General features: G+C 39.9%; 1 protein-coding gene across 1 annotated transcript in view; it reads left to right on the top strand.

Annotated features, from left to right (window-relative positions):
- The window catches only part of eif2ak3 (eukaryotic translation initiation factor 2-alpha kinase 3), a 47,319-nt gene that overhangs the window by 892 nt on the left and 29,891 nt on the right, over positions 1 to 16,536 (top strand). The window contains exon 2 of the mRNA XM_042501278.2: positions 15,192 to 15,321. Within this exon, the coding sequence (XP_042357212.2) occupies positions 15,192 to 15,321 (130 nt within the window). The remainder of the gene's footprint in view (positions 1 to 15,191; positions 15,322 to 16,536) is intronic.

The raw sequence follows: 16,536 nt of genomic DNA, 5'->3' as shown, positions 1-16,536 counted from the left end.
TTCTCGAACAAGACGTGTTAATAAGTGCTGGCGAGCTGTCAGAGCATAAAACATGAAAAACAGCGTTGGCAGCGAGTTTCGGATAACGGATGCAGACTTTCTATTGAAGTTTTGGATGTAAAACGCGTGGAAAGAAGACAGGAAAAAGACACGTGACAAGCATATTTCCATCCACTTTCTAGTTACTTTTTATGATTATTCTGCATACCAGTCATTCCAAGTTGTTAAAGTGAAAGTTTTTGGGAAGTAGACTTTACTGTTTCATCGTGTTGGCATGTCCGGGCTTAACACGCCCCACATCATCCACCGCAAAGTTTGTGGTGGAGGATGATGATGGCAGGTTTTTACGGGTTTTACCGCACTTTCCATCGTTATGCATGTGATGCACTGCCATGTCTTGGTTGTTATTTGTGTTTTTTTGGACGTTGTGCAATACTGTTATTAACGTTACATTAACAAGGTGGAAATACACGTTATAATGTCGCTGTCTCTCAGCACTCGCGCTCTGCAGCCATGCTTTCAGTGGAGTTTACAGATCTAAGGGACTGTTCTTTATTTATCAGAGGAGGAGGTGGCTGGGCTGCAATGTTGTTGTTTTCTTGAGCATTCTCTGGTGACTTAAATTAGTTGTGAAACTTACTCTTTGGTGGATTGCTGATGTTGAAAACAAATCTTTGGGTTTTTAGTGCATGCTTGTTATTTCAAATGGTTTATTTTGAAGTGTAGAGTAAAGGGAATTAGATAAATTATCATTATTTGTTGTGATGTCAGTGCTCATCCCACATAATGTGTTCAAAGACCGTTGCAAATTTGAAAAAAATGCAAAGATAGTTTCTGGCTATGATTACTGATGTAGTTTTGGAGACTTTCAAAGTCAAAATTGACTAAATCACCCCAAACCCCAAACAAATTGAGAAAAAAATAATTGCCAAAATCTTTTCTTTGAAAATCACCAACAATTTTTAAAGGGAAAAAAGCCAAAATGTTTCTGTAAAAATCAGCAAAAAAATGAAAGAAAAAAAACCCACTACTTTCTTTTCTTAAAAAATGGGCAATAAAGTAAATGCAGAATACAACCATTTAAAGTTGTATACCCATCCCCTAAGTCAAAAAACAAAACAAAAACACAAGTCCTTTCAAGTGCCTCCATGCCTTCCCCTTTTCAGACAACCCCCCCAAATTCTCAGAAAATCACTAACAAGTTCATAACTATAGTTTCTTTTGTCAGTGCATGTGAAAAATAAACAAGTTTCTGTCTAACAATAGTATGATGAGATGCACAGTGCCCTGCATGCTTTGTTACTGGTGGTTATCGGCAGGTTTTTTCCTCTTCACTCATCATTGCACTGTTGAGATAATTTGCTTTCCATGTATTATCATGCTGAAATCACATTACATGAAGGGAACAGTCCTAATCACTTGACAGCAGAGATACAAACCTCTCACCATCCACTGCTTATCTCAGCCTGTCAGAAGATAAACGAGCAGAGAAATGTAAAGTAGGAATAAAGTGGGGGTGTGTTTAATTAACTACAGCTGATTGGGAATTTGGCAGAGGCAAGTGATGATGTTTTTGGTAATTTAAAGCTGTGACAAAGTGATTGTGCAGCTCAGAGAAACATATTTCATACATGGTCGGAAGTGTTTGTCTTCACATGTTGAGATGCTGCTGGGATCTGTTGTTTTTTTAACAAAGTGGGGTAGCTTTGCTTAAGATTGCCTCACTTGAAATAAAAAGCAAACATTTGACGAGTGCTCTGCTCAGGTACCGGGAACGCAAACATGCATGTTATCATTTTATGACGATTATGCAAAGCCATGTCGCTCAGCTGAGAAAATCCCCAGGATCCTGTCAGTCAAAAGTTTACAGCTTCACACGGACCACATGTTTACCGAACCCCGTTAGACCTGCTGCTGCTGCTGCTGCTGCTGCTGCTGCCCAAAGTGAGAGGCAGTCCTTGGCGCAGTGGGTAGGGCATTGATTTTGTCTTCCTTGGTAAACAGTAGGTTTGACGCCCACCTTAGATGTTTGGCGCAGTGTGTTCTTCATGATGTTCCTTCCCTCTCTGCCATGTTATTCTTCTTTTTTTTTAACAGATTTGTTTGACTGTGATGCAGCTTCTCACTTTATTTTGGTGCCTTTCCGTTGTCGATGCACATCAGGTCAATCACTAAATCGTTCTCTTTGTACAATTATATGTGCAAGTGCTGGATGATATGACCTCAAATCAATATCCCGATTAAGTGAACATTTGACCTCAATTACGATAAATTAACAGTTATTATTATTATTATTAATAGTAGTAGTAGTAGAGATTAATTCTAATTTTAAATATTTGTATTTATTTATTTATCTATTTTATTATTATTTTTTTGCCCTCTTAGTTTGCTGACAAGGTTTGTAATGTTAATATGCTCAGCTGTTAAAGATGGGGTTTTTTTTTCTGGTGAAAGAGTGCATATTCTATCTTTGTGATTTTAAAGTAAGCAAAGGAAACCCTCACAGATAAACCTTTTTTTGGTTGAAGTCAAAGCATACATTGCTGTGAATGAAAACATCTTATTAAAAGGTCACATTTTAGTTTTAATGCAAAAATCAACTTCCCTGACGAAGTATCTTCCTGAATCCTTTTCATGTGGTGCAGCGTTTGTAAGTGCTTGTGTTAGTGACAGCTGCTTTGGCACTTGTTGCTGGGTGCTTGTCAGTCTCTTTTTCTGAACCACGTATGGTTCATACTCAGTAACGTGGCTGTACTTGAAGTGTTGAAACAGATTGGTCGCCGAAACTGTTTATTTGCATTTGACTTCTTTTTGTTCGGTGTTGTCTTCACTAAAGCCAAAATGTGTCCAAACGACAAACGCGGCATTTTTTTTTGGTACAAGCTGCTGGAGTTGCTCCGTTGGTTTGGTGTTAAAGTTCTCCTCCATGTTTCAGACTGGACGGGTCAGAGTCATGTGACTACACATGCGGTAGTATGTTTTTAAGGGGACAGTACATGAACACAAACAGTGGGGAAAGTATTAATAGAATTAAAACCCCCGAAATAACCGACATGGGCAAGATTACATCGGTTAGAGTCCCGAATGACAGTTTCGATTAATTGCCCAGCCCTAATATGTGCTGTTTGTTTTTTAATATTAATTTGCTTTGAAATCAGTCATAAAATTGAAAATATTGTCAGAGTCAGACCTTCTGAAGTTTTTTGCTGCTGCTTTATATACCGAGTGGTAAAAATGCAGCAGGTTTCCCATTTTCCGTCCCTTTGAATTATCTTGAAGCTCACCGCAAAGCTTTCTGACAACCCCCAAAGCATTAGATATTAGTTCTTGTTATTTGGGATGCCACACAAACCCCGCTTTGTCACAACAGGGAGCTGCTGAGCACACTGTGCAGTCAGCCCCATGTAGCTCGAGTCAAGAGGAATAATTAGTTGTTGTGTGTTATTTTGAAAAATTGTGTAAGGCAGAGAAAAAAAAGCTGTTTTCACATGGTGTTTACAAGAATACACTGCACAGGCAGACAAAAAGTGGCTCGCTGTTTACACTCAGCGCACCTCCAAGGACACAAACTTATCATAAGAGATGATGAAATAACTCTGGTGTGAGGGCACATATGGTGACTTCAAGGAGGATAAGAGTCCTGCCTGTCACCTGTAGCACAGTATCGAGAGGAAATCGAAAGTAATTAGCGGAGCAGTTTTCTCTGATAGAAGCCGGCAATTCCCCCGCCAGGCACCTCAGCTGCTGCTGCAGGAAAACTCCTGAGCGTTCATCCTGCTGCCGGTCACACCCTGCCACTGCTCGCTTTCTGTGCCTGCATCTATTTCCATACAGCGTATACCTACTTGTGACTGTCACTTGATGCTGCAGCGTTTTCTTCTCTCTCACTTTGTCACAGTCTGCATCTCCCGCTTTCTCTTTTCCGTCTTTCAAGACTTTTCTCGCATATTCACATTTTGTCTGCCACCACTTTTTGGCTCTCGGTTGTCTTTTGTCACAACACGTTTGGAATATATTGCCCATAGCATTAAAGGTTTAACCTTCTGAAACTCGAGCAAACTGGCTTGATTTCTTTCAAAAACATGAGAAGACAGTGACGTGCCGCTGAACAAAAAATGGGCCAAAAATGAGCAAGAAATTAGTAAGAAGGTACAAGACAATTAACTGAAAATAAGTTTAAAATAAGAAGAAGAGGAAAAGAAAAATACCAGAAAAAAATGCTAAAAAATAATAATAATAATTAAAATTATTATTAATTTGTTTTCAGATAATTGCCTTGTCGGTCCCTTTACTTTTTTTTTTTGCATCTTGCAGGATATTTCTTGCCAAGTTGCTCATTATGTCGTTCTTGTGTTTTAGTAAGAAACTGATGTCAATCCAAGTATTAAAATATTCCTTTCTCTCTTTTATTTTTTGCCTTTAAAATGTTCTACAAATATTGATACAAAATGCTCATTATTGCACCAGTCTAACTGGGTAATTATCTATGATTATCTAAATATTAACATTCAGCTTCGTCTGTGTGTGACTGTTTTTGTAAGGCTGCCGCAGAGGGTATGAAGTCACACAAGATCAAAATAACAAACAGTGACACTGACATGTAGAAGTCAATAAGATAAAGAATTAATAAAGTAGATTGAGAGCAGCAAGACTGAGCAGGTGAATTATTCATTAAAAGGCCTGTCTGTAAAACAACAACAAATACATTAAAGATGACAGATTTTGTCGAGATAAGAAAATAATGAACTTGTGGAAGGTTTTTATAGTGTCAAAACACAGTAAGACCTTACACACATCCTGTCTGCCTCTCCTTTGCGTTTATTCTTTGTCTCTCATGCTTTCATATTTACCCTGTCTCTCATCTTACACTTTCTCCTTCCCCCAATGCTCTCCCTTACCTTCACACATGCACATTGCTTTTTAATGTCACCCCCTGAGTATATACTCTACTCCATGCTCTGTTTCCATCCATCTGTCAGGAGAATTGTCGCTGAACTTTAGAAATGTCGCAAGCAATGAAACGTGATTTAGGTGTGTTTCCCTTCAAATGGGCCAATTTAAACAAAAAAGACTTCCTAAATGTCAGAAAACGCATTTACAACGGAAAGAAAAATGTCTTTTAACAATTCATTTATATAAGATATGTGTCGCGTCAGCAGTATGTCTTACATACGGCACTGCTGTAAACAAAAAGCACAGAACGGTTTGTGTTGGTTTAACTCTTTGAAACCTGTGCAAGTTGGTTTGATTCCTTTAAAAACACTGGGTGAGGGCAATGAGCAACGTAGTACATGGCCCAACGAAAATTGCCTGTAAATAAATGAATGGAAGAAAGAAAGAAAATGACCCAGAAAATAAAAAAAATACAATATGAAATATTAGTATATCATTATAATCATTATAAATATAGTTTTCTGGATTTTCCCCCCAGTTTTTCATAATTTTTCTAACAATTCCCTTCCCTTTTTTAAAACTAATTTTCAAGTAATTTTATTTGTCATTTTTAATAATTTCTTGCAATATCTGGGGCATTTCTGGCTAAGTTGGTCAATGCTTTTTTTTCGAAAGAACTCAAACCAATTTCCGCAGTTTTCAAAGGGTGAAAAAACTTGAGACGAGTCTGAACACAGCACAAGAAAACTGATGTCGAACCAGGTTTTAAAAGGTTAAACATACAAAGTGTTGACAGTGGAGTTGGATTGAAAAATAGAGAAGCCACCCAGCTATGATTAAGTGTGAAACTGTGAAATCAAACCCTTTTTTGGGCAGTAATTGGCCCTATGCTCAGCATTAATTAGGTCAGCCTTTTGAAAACATATCGCCTTTTGCTTCCGTGACCTTTCAAGGTTTTAGCAGTGACGCCTGCTGTTTTTCCAAGTCAAACAGAACAGGTCCTGTGGTGATAATAATAATGCAAACACACCCTTGATCAACTTTACACCACGTCCTGGTTCTTGCTAGGGCTGCATGGTTCTTGCTAAAATGTGAATCACTATGTTTTTTCCCACTAAGAAATGAGATCATGACTCTCACACATGATTCTTAGTTTTCAAACAAAAACAGATATTGCACTCCTAGATGATAAAGTAAAAAAACATGATATGCTTGTATTTTAGACAGGGCTTTAAACAGATGACATTAAAATATGGCATATTAAAGTGCTATAATACATATATCAAAGTGTGTCTGTGTTGCTCTGTAGTTACACCTCCCAAACACTAGTGGGTGGTGGGTTTTCTGTGAAGTGCTGTAAAGTTTGATTGATTCAAAACAAACCTAAAACACACACTAAACAAGGCTTAATAGCAATAATGTCAACAGGTACACAACTTTGCTTCATTATAACCTGCATGGTTTCCAGACAAAACACTTATTTTATAATAGACATAACATGACACAACAAATATTAAACAGACAGATTAACAGATGATAAAATTGAAATACATATAAAAAAGGATAAACTGAGGTACAGGCATGTAGATAAAGAGGTATATTCAGTCAGGTTTGGAGAAGAAATTGCTTTATTTTCCAAAAATGTGAGTTTAATGGTACTGACAATACCAGCTATCTGTCAAATGAGTTGTTATATATCAGAATATTGGATATTGGCAAAAAATTGGGGAAAAATTTGTTTTTTTCCCTTCTGATTAATGTAGCAGTCCTAGTTCATGCAATTAAATCCAAACCTATGAACTTCCTCCACCTCAGAAGCATCACTTTAGTGTTTTGTTGACGGTAAAACTCACAAAGCCCGGGTCTCTGTTTTTCTCAGAGAATGGACCTCCAGTAAAGCCCTTTTATTTCTTCCAAATTAGATTTTGGAGTCTAGCACTTCAAACACAGACTCTTGAAAACATTTCCCGCGGACAGCTTGAAAAGCAGTCTACGCTCAGATGTCAACATTTTTAAGTTTCTGTCAGTTGTTTTTTTTTTTTAATCCCCGTTCCCTCCTCCGCCCCTTGTTTCCTGTAATCTATAAATATTCTAGATGTTCGCTTTGATCCGGCCTTCAGTTTGTGACGAAAGCTGCCGGCTGACGGCTGTCACCTCACTCTTAACCATCTATACGTTACAAACTCTGCTCTGGAGACTCGGTGTTTACATCTCTGTCTCAGTGCATGTGTGTGTGTGTGTGTGCATGTCTGAAGGCTTTTGTGTGTGTGTTTGTGTGAATCATGCATGTGACGGCGCTGCCAGGTTTGATGCCTCCGCCAAGCAAGCGCTCCATCGGGGCCTCCGGCACCTCAGGGAGCACTTGGAGGTGAGAGGAGAGAGGACAGCAGCTTTGTTTGAACTTGCTACCCCCACCCCCCGCCCTCTGTCCCCCTGCCACCCCCCACACCCCCCTCAGGGCCCTGTAGCGGCAACAGCCCTTCTGGGCCGACTTTGCTCGCCGGCTGGCTCCCACCAGCCTACTGCTTAGCAACAGCCAATCCGCCAAGCCGGGCGACTTTTCGGCCAATTGCGTCGGAGAGACGGGCTAGTGCTCAGAATTTGAGTTGGCCACATGGGTCTGGCTATAGTTAGGTAAAGGAGGAGGAGGAGATTTTTTCTCCCCTTTTTTCGGGGGAGGAGAGAGTTCATTTCCTTGTTGTTTTTTTCCCCTCTTACTTTGTTTCAGTAGTCCACTTTCTGTAACCAGGGAGATGTTGTGGGTTTTATAAATAGATACTGTCCCCAAAATAACAGGTCAAGATGAAGATGATTGAACTCCCTCTGGGAAGTTTTAATTGAGCACTTTATGCTCAGTTCTTCAAACTCAGCCCGTGTGCAGCAGTTGTTTTACATCAGAGAGGTCTGAACGTTTGACTCCAGTATCACTTCAAACAAGCTTATATAATCTGTTAACCTATTTTATCATCACTGTCCTCTCCTTATATAATCATGTTTTTATTCCTGTCTCGCTTATTTGGTCGTATTCAACTATTCCTTATTTTATTGCCCTCTGTTATATTGTTTAACCCTTCCAAATGGTTTTCACAAGTATTCGAACCTTTGAACCCAGTGCCAATAGGTTTGATTTCTTTCAAAAACATGAGGAAAAAAAATGCAACATGGCAGAAAGTGTTCTGTAAATTCTGTGAATAAAATAAAAAATAGCAAAAAATAAGTAGGTTTAGAATAAATATAATATTTAGAATACTTTTTTAAAGCCACAGAATGTTTAAAATATTTTTAACTATCATAATTAGATGTTTTAAATTATTTTACAGAATTATAGGATTTAAAAAACATATTTTCAAATTTTTAAGCTTTTTTTTAGTTTATTTATTTATTTTCAAATTTTCAGGTAATTTTCTTGTGATTTTCTCGTAATTGTTTTACTAATTTCTTGCTGATTTCTGGGTCATTTCTTCTCAAGTTGCTCATTGCCTTTTCCCCATGTTTTTTTGAAAGAAATCAAGTAAATGTGTCCAGGTTTCAAAGGGTTAAGTTATTGTTTAGTGTGCAGAGGTTGCCCAAAAAGCAACCGGCAGTTGCTGATGTTGGGATATTATGATCCGATTTCTGTCTCTGTCTGCACTTGATGAACACCGTGTGGATTATTGAAGAGCTTGTGGCTCAATCAACGATATGCTTGTTTTATAACCGTGTGTAGAGACAGAAATAGAAAGCCCTTCTTCATTAATGTGATTGTTAAACAATATTCATTTTGATTATATCAAGAAAAATGAGTTTATTAGGTCAGTGGCTATTTCGGTAAGTCGGCAGGACCCATCCTGCAGCACTGCAGTATGGGTGGGGCAGAGGCAAAAAGGTGGGAAACTCAGAGAGGGAGGGAGGGAGGGAGGGGAGCATGAAAACAAGGAGTTAGCTGGTAGTTAGTAGGACCACGTTGTCTTGTTTTCACTCTCGATGGCTCCTCACTGCTTAGCAACAACGAATCAGATCCTCGGATCAGAGCTGCAGCCCGGCCAATCAGCCGGCGGGAGCGTGGCGCCACAGAGTTTGGATTTTACCACGTGTGAGATGATTCGCGTTGGAGAGGGGAGCACACTTGAGCAGGAGGAGAGAGAGAGACATGGCAACGCTTTTAAATGGTGTGTGTTTTTTATGTAAGTACCAGAAGTTTTTTTTAAAACCACGCCCTTTGCTCTCTGCTGCGGTGGTCTGCTGCAGTGACCCTGATGGATGGTCGATTTTTTTTAAAGCAGACTGCACATCGCAGCAGGTCTGTCACTCCGGCTCTCATTAATCAGGCTTCATCTGCTGGGACAAAGACCTGAAAAAACTTATCACATGTTTTTAACACGTTTAGAGGACAGTTACATAAACCTTCAAGTCACATTAAGCCGTGTTTAAGTGTTATGTCATCTGTGGTTATTAGGTGAAGTTTGTTTTCTTTTTTTAACTTTAATCTAGTCTTATTGTAAAGTGTTCGTTCATTTTAGACTTTGTAAGGCACATAAGGAAGAAGCATATCCGTGTTTGTCAAAGAAAAAAGGACCTGGTGTCATGCTGTGCTGTGCTACCTGCCTGCAGGTCCTTAAAACCTTCCAATATCTTGAATTGAATATGCAATCACCTCAATTAACCCTTTTAAATCGGAGAAAATTGGCTGAATTTATTTCAAAAACAAGGGAAGAAGGCAATGAGCAACATAACAAGAAAGGGTAAAAAATGATAAGAAATCAGTAAAAAGAAGTAAAAGAAGAAAATTGCTTCGAAAGAAAAAAAATTAGGATTACAAAACAATAACAAATAGATGAAAATATCCTTAAGAAAGACCTAAACATATTTTCTCTGTAACATAATTGTAAGAAACATTTTGAGGACCAATAGTTTTCTTGACTTTTTTTTATGAATATCTAATATTCACCCAGCTAATTTTCACGTCATTTTCTTGTCACCTTTTGCGAATTTTAAACACTTTTTTCTTGCCAAGGTGCTCATTGCATTTTTCCTCTTTTTTTTTTAAATCACATGTTTAAGTGCTTGTGTACAGCATGTAAATGCAGCACCAAACTAATGATTCTTCAGGTTTTAAAGTCTTAAACACTTATCTGAAAGATTTAAAAACTCATTTGGTGTTGCATTAGTTTGTACTAGATTACTGTTGCTTTTCTTTCACATATTTGTGGCAGAACTGGATTTACTCTGATTCTGAATAAACCGTATTATCAGTATGAATTTGCACGGGTCAAAGGAATGCACTTGACTCTTTTTTTCCAGCAGCTGGTGCAGCCGGTGGTGCTGGGTGCGGCTGGCTCAGAGCTGCATCCATAACTTTCTCCCCACGTGCTCCCCATGCTCTCGTATTTTTGTTCTGCCTCTCGGTGGCTGCGCGGCAGGCTGAGTGGCAGCTGCGCGGCAGCAGAACTCCACACTCCAGCGTGCATCCAGGCTGCTCGCTGTTGCATGGTTACAGGCAGCTCTGCCCCGCCATTGGCTCAGAGTCTGCAGAGCCGCCCACCCATTGGCTAAACAAGGAGAAAAACAGTGCTTCTATTGGCTGCTGCGAAGTGGAAGGTTGTTGCGATTGGTTTAACTCGGCGGCTCCCGCTCCTTGGAGACTTGGCCTGTGTAAACATCCTGGTTGCTTCTTTCAATGGAGTGTGTTTACCAGCAGCTCGGTTTTCGCCGGTGTGTGTGCAGACCGAGGCTGAGTGTCTCTGAGGAGCAGAGAGTCTGGTGAGAGCGAGGCTAATTGGCTCCCTGCTTCGCCGTACGCTTTGTGATTGAAGAAGCACTCTGCACTATTATGACACTTTGACAGCATTACAGGCGAGGACACTAACAACCCTCAGTCTGCTGGCAGCCTCACCACTTTCCCCTCTTTCTCCCGCTTCATTCTCCATTCCAACGTCTTCTTCAGTGTCTCTGCCGCCTGCATCTGTCACAGTCGGCAGCAGCAGCCCCACAGGCTACATGTTATCCCTTTGGTGACGAGCGGAGCAGCAGTGTCTCGGGGCTCAGACGTGGAAAATAAATTGCCTCAAGTTCTAAATGATACAGTAGGGCTGTTTGTTTTGTTTGAGTTGTTTTTATTGTTCGGTTTAGTACTATTTTTATAGCCTCTCCCCCTCCTCCACTACTTGTTTTCTCCATTACCATCATGATACCTTAGTTGTAGAGTTAAGTGCCGCCCCACCCCGACCCCCCCTCTCTACTCCGTCTCATCCTTTATCTGGAGTACAAAGAGTCCGCAGCAGCCTTTGATCTCCCTCACAACCAAATTCTTCCATCTCTTGCTCTCCCTCACTCCAACTCTGAAGTTGAACTCGATGCTCTCGGTGACTTCTTCCTCACTTCCACATTCACAGCATGACTTGGAGGGGGCGGGGCCGGCCCAGCGAAGGCCGCCAAAGCTTCCACCCTCTCACAGAGCGGACTGCTTAGCAACAACCAATCAGCCTAATATTTTTGGCAGGGTCTCGCAGCCAATCGAGAGGGTGAGAGCGGGCTTTAGCGCTCTGTTTTTATTGGTGGCTGAGAGGAAAAACAATGTTTTTCTTAGTACTCCACACTTCAGTGCGAGTGGCGAGGCTGATAATGCTGAGAGCAGATTTCGGGAGATAATCTTGGCTTTGATGGGGCTGAAAGACACATGGCTCATTACTGTTAAGTGAGCCTATTTGCATTTTTATGCAAACTTCCAGATCCTGGATGGTCCAGAGCAGCAAGTGTGACTCCCTGTGAATAAGTCTTAGTGAAACATGAGTGAAAGCTTCCTAAAATTGATTTGCACGCTTTGAAACAATCCAGTTCTTAGTCGTCCTGAGGCACAAACATCCTTGAACATGCTCCCTCCCCTTCATGACTGATGAGAGTTCGATAGGTGAAATCAATAAGGGATTATAGCTCGTCAGTAGCAATTCACCTGCTCAGTCTCAATCAGTGATACTCAACTTATGTCCCGTGGGCCAAATCTGGCCCCTAGTAGGGTGCCGGGTGGCCCCCCAACCATTTTCTAATTCACAATAAAAATAAAGTGATTCACACTGGGAATTGTTGTTGTACTTTTAGTATACATAAAGTATACATAAGATGCCATCATGCATACAGCATCCAAATAAAGCTTGCTTTTAAAACCGGGTCAGTGGAGGACACCCTGCACCCTCTGATAGAAGTCCTAGCTAAGTCCCTGCTGTCCTAAAATCCTAGAAATGTCCTAAAATCCTAGAAACACTGTAAAATCTGAGAAATGTCCTAAAATTCTAGAAATATTCCAAGCCCAAGAAATGTCCCTAAAAAAAAAAATCCTAGAAACATCCTAAGATCCTAGAAATGTACTACAATCCTAGAAATATCCTATAATCCTTGAAATGCCCTAAAAACTTAGGAACTTGCAAAAATCCTAGAAACAGGCTAAAATCTGAGAAATGTCCTAAAATCCGAGAAATGTCCTAAAATCTGAGAAATGTCCTAAAATCCGAGAAATGTCCTAAAATCTGAGAAATGTCTTAACATCCGAGGAATGTGCGAAAATCCAAGAAACATCTTAACTTCTTAAAATCCTAGAAATGTCCTGACATCGTAGAAATGTGTATGGGGCTGCTGCGATTGGCCCCTGGCCTCCTGTCCTTTTGCAAAATTGGCCCCTCAAGAAAAGCAAGTTGAGTATCTGTGGTCTTAATGATGGATAGCACAGTTGATGTTTGCTTTTTTTCCCTAATTTTATCAGTCTGCGCTGTGAAAGAGAACAAGTGTAACAGTGTCTCCTCCCTCAGCAACTGCTGTCTAGTTGCCCTCGAGGGAGGCAGTTAAAACCCCATATGCCCCAGCGGCCGACAGAGGGAAGCTGTTTGGGTCCCAGCTGTGTGGATGTGGCGCAGTGGGTACTCAGAGACGGCATGTGTGTGTCTGTCTGTTAAATAAAGCTAAAAGTCCCGTTGACAGCATCTCCTCTAGACAGATACAAGTCAATAGTCACGAGGTGGCCCCTGCCAGAGCTCAGGGCTTGATTGACAAGCAATGCGGCAGAACCGTTAAGAGATAGGCGAAGGGTGGGGCTCGATGTCTCGTTTCATTCAACTCGACTGTTTTTAGCCTAAAGATACTACACGAAAGAAAGGAGAACTGTTCAAAAATGTTGCTGTGCGGGCACATAAAAGGGAATGAAACTCATTTGGAGAATTTGTAGTGGGAGAAAAATCCTCACCAAGTGAATGTTTTGGTAGACATGCAGAATTAATGTAAAATCCACCACCGCAAGAATTCAAAAAAACCTTTTCTCTGAGGTAAAGCTCATGGGGGCTGTGAGAAATCCGTAGCCCATACATCATCTAAGGGAAACTGCTTTCACCCCCTGCATCTTATTTTCCCCCCGCGTCTTATTTTTAGCTTCACACTGTGTCTCTGCCAACAATGCCTCTGAGTGAAATATGTGGAAAATACGTCGACTTCATTTCAAAATAACAGCATTCAGTGTGAAAGTATTTCTTGAGGAATCAGTGCAGTTTTTGCCAAACATTTTTCACTATATCATCCAACAGGCTTTCATCTGTGTTGTGCCTAAACTCACAAAGATCTGCGAGAGTGAAATTAAACAAGGTTTGCTTGTTTTCTTAACAGAACTGACACATTTTTTTCTCTGAGCTCTTGTCGTGGGCAGTCAAGCCAACACTAATTTTCTGCCAATATCGAAACGCCCAGAAGACAGCCAAGACAAATCCGAAATGTCACTGAACAAATGTAGCGACTCTGAATACAAGACGGTCTTTGTCGACACATAAAACATTGATTTGAGGTTTTCCATGTAAATGCGCCTAATTTTACGGCCATAATAACAGTTTTCAGCCTGAGAAAACTATCCATGTTGGATCCCCCTGTGTGCTCTAAACAGTAGCTGTTGCCATCTGTTTGAGAGCATCATCAGTGTGCTCCTCCCGTACCTGAGGTGTGACAAACTCTGCCTGACTTTAAAAAAGAGAATCGTCCACTGTAAAATGAGGACATAAGAAGTGCAAATCATTTTCAGTACTTGAATAAATGAAATCAATGTTGTCTGCCCTCCAGCTCCGTTTCTTTATTTTGATTTTTAAACTGGTTTGAAATAAGTTTGCTTGCTTTCTACATCAGATATAGACTCTGAGAGAATGAAATGCTAAAATGTTGAAAGTTGTCAGCAAATGAAAGACAAAATCATTAAGAATAGTTTATTAACCCTTTGACGCCTGGAGCGACATCACTTCTCCTGTGCTGCTGTCAATCACCTGTCACAGGTATTCAAACCTTCAAACTCTTTTTTTTTTCATAAACATGGGGTAAAAGGCCATAAGCAACTCGGAGAGAAATGTTCCACAAACTGAAAGAAATTAGTAGATTTAGAAAATTATTTTTTAAAAAGGTAGGGGGGAAAAACTAGGGAAAAACTATATTTATAGTTATCACAGATTTATATTTAAAATTATTTTTGCAGTATTTTTATATTTTTAAAGTGTTTTTTTCAGGTCATTTCAATGTGTGTCTTCTTTTATTTTATTTTAATATTTTTTCTTCTATTTTTATTTTTATTATTATTTGACTAATATAAGGTCATTTTCTTGTACTTTTTACTAATTTCTTGCTAATTTTGGAATAATTTCTTCACATTCAAGCCAATTTGCTCGTGTCTCAAAGGGTTAATGCAGTGCATCCATCCATTTGTGACAAAGTTCACTCGCCTCCAGCTCCGTCAGCAGACTTCACAGTCTCTTCATTCAGCATTTCAGACGTATTTGATATTTTCATGTGGTTTGCCTTTGAAATTGCAGCACAAATGAACAAGTCGCATTTTTGATGGATTTCTGTTTTGCTTCACTAACCCCTGAGAATTCATGGCCTTACACGTTCATACTGTGTTTTTTATGGAAATAAGTGGCTGTGTGTGGGATGTCTGGTCAGGTCTGATAATCCCCCGCTCTGGTTCCATCTTTAATCAACATGCCACCCGTACGAGCTGACAGGATGGAGTTTGTCATGGCACAGGTGTGCTGTTGGCTGCAGTTGAAGGTCACCCTGATTGCTAAACAAGGGTGAAGACTGCAAAGGCAAAGACAACATCTGCACCACCACTTCGCCCTTTTGTGTCTAGACTGTGGTGGCAATAAACGTAAGCCCCCACAGGGAAGATAATACAACACTGTAAATTTAAAAAACTGCTTGCAGAGATGCACTGCAGCCTTGTCGACACTTAAAAAAGAGAATATCCATGTCAGTTTGTAAAGCTGCAGTAGGTCTCTACAAATCTTTATTTGTGCCGTCCTCAGGTCTCTTGTGATCATCAGCACTCTGGATGGGCGGATCTCGGCTCTGGATCCCCACAACCAGGGCAGGAAGCAGTGGGACCTAGATGTCGGCTCAGGGTGCCTGGTGTCGTCCAGCCTCAGCAAACCGGAGGTAGATCAACCTTTGTATTTGTATCCATTTGAATGTGACAGATAAGTACACTTATTTAATGTTGAAATGGCACTCAAGAGACGGTAACACGGGAGATTTTCACTCCTGTCCTACCACACTTCCACAGTAGAAAAGAAAAACTGCTGGATCCAAGCAGCAGCCTCCAAGGCCGATAAATAAAGCCAATACAGAAATGCCAAAAACTGCCATTCTTTGAATAGGCAGGTTTCTATTAACCCTCAAATTGTGAATATAATACGCCTAATGGAAACATATCAGTTTCCAAAGGTATACGGCATATCCTTATTCTGGATTTAACTGTGACAACCATGTGACTAGTAACTAGCACTTAGATTGTGAGCTCGAAATCACATTTTGGGAATTACCATTAATGTGCTAACAGAAATTAATGATAATAATAATCTTTATTTGTATAGCACCTTTCATACATAAAATGCAGCTCAAAGTGAGTGCATTACATGTGAGAGTAATAAAAGTTTAAACCTAATAATGCATAGAAAAAAAAACTAATAATAATATTACGGTCATTATACAGTGCATGGATACCATAACTGTGGAAACAGACAGGCCGGAGGTGGAAATAAAAGAATATAAAGAAATATTAAACAACAAAAGCCAAAACAGTAAAAGTGCATAAAAGCACAAGTTTATAAGAGATAAGAAGAAATAGTAAATAGGAAATTAGCAGTGTGAGCGCTCATATTTCAAGGCATATATATTAACTATGCTCAGTGTAAACAAACTCGCAGCTGCTGATTTCACATTGCTAGCTCGAAATTGTTGTTATGATTGATGCTGATGATGGTGAAACTGACTCTTATCCTGCCAAAGGATTCCCACAGAAATGCCAGCTTGTAGCACACATAAAGAAGAATGTTAACGCAATAAAAATCGAATTTATTGCCCTTCTTGTCAACCGTAACAAATAAAAATGCCAGTCCATGTATTAAAAATCAAATATACCAGATTGATAGACAAATACTATAAAGAATTCCCCTTTTGGTTTTATTCAAATGACATATGCAAATGCAGCCACAGCGTCTTAATCAGCTGAGCAGCGTCAGTTTAAGATCTGTCAGAAGATGATAAAAGTCCATTTCCACAGTCTTGACATGTCAGTGTGAGGTTAAGGATGCAGTTTCTTCTGAGTCTTTGCATCCAAACAAACGTTGTCCCTTCTGGCTGTCTTTCTGT

Source organism: Plectropomus leopardus, chromosome 14 (genome assembly GCF_026936395.1).
Source record: "Plectropomus leopardus strain MGB_pleo_1.0 chromosome 14, ASM2693639v1, whole genome shotgun sequence".
Lineage (NCBI taxonomy): Eukaryota > Metazoa > Chordata > Actinopteri > Perciformes > Serranidae > Plectropomus > Plectropomus leopardus.
The sequence above is the reverse complement of the archived record's forward strand: the minus strand, read 5'-3'. Positions and strand labels throughout refer to the sequence as shown.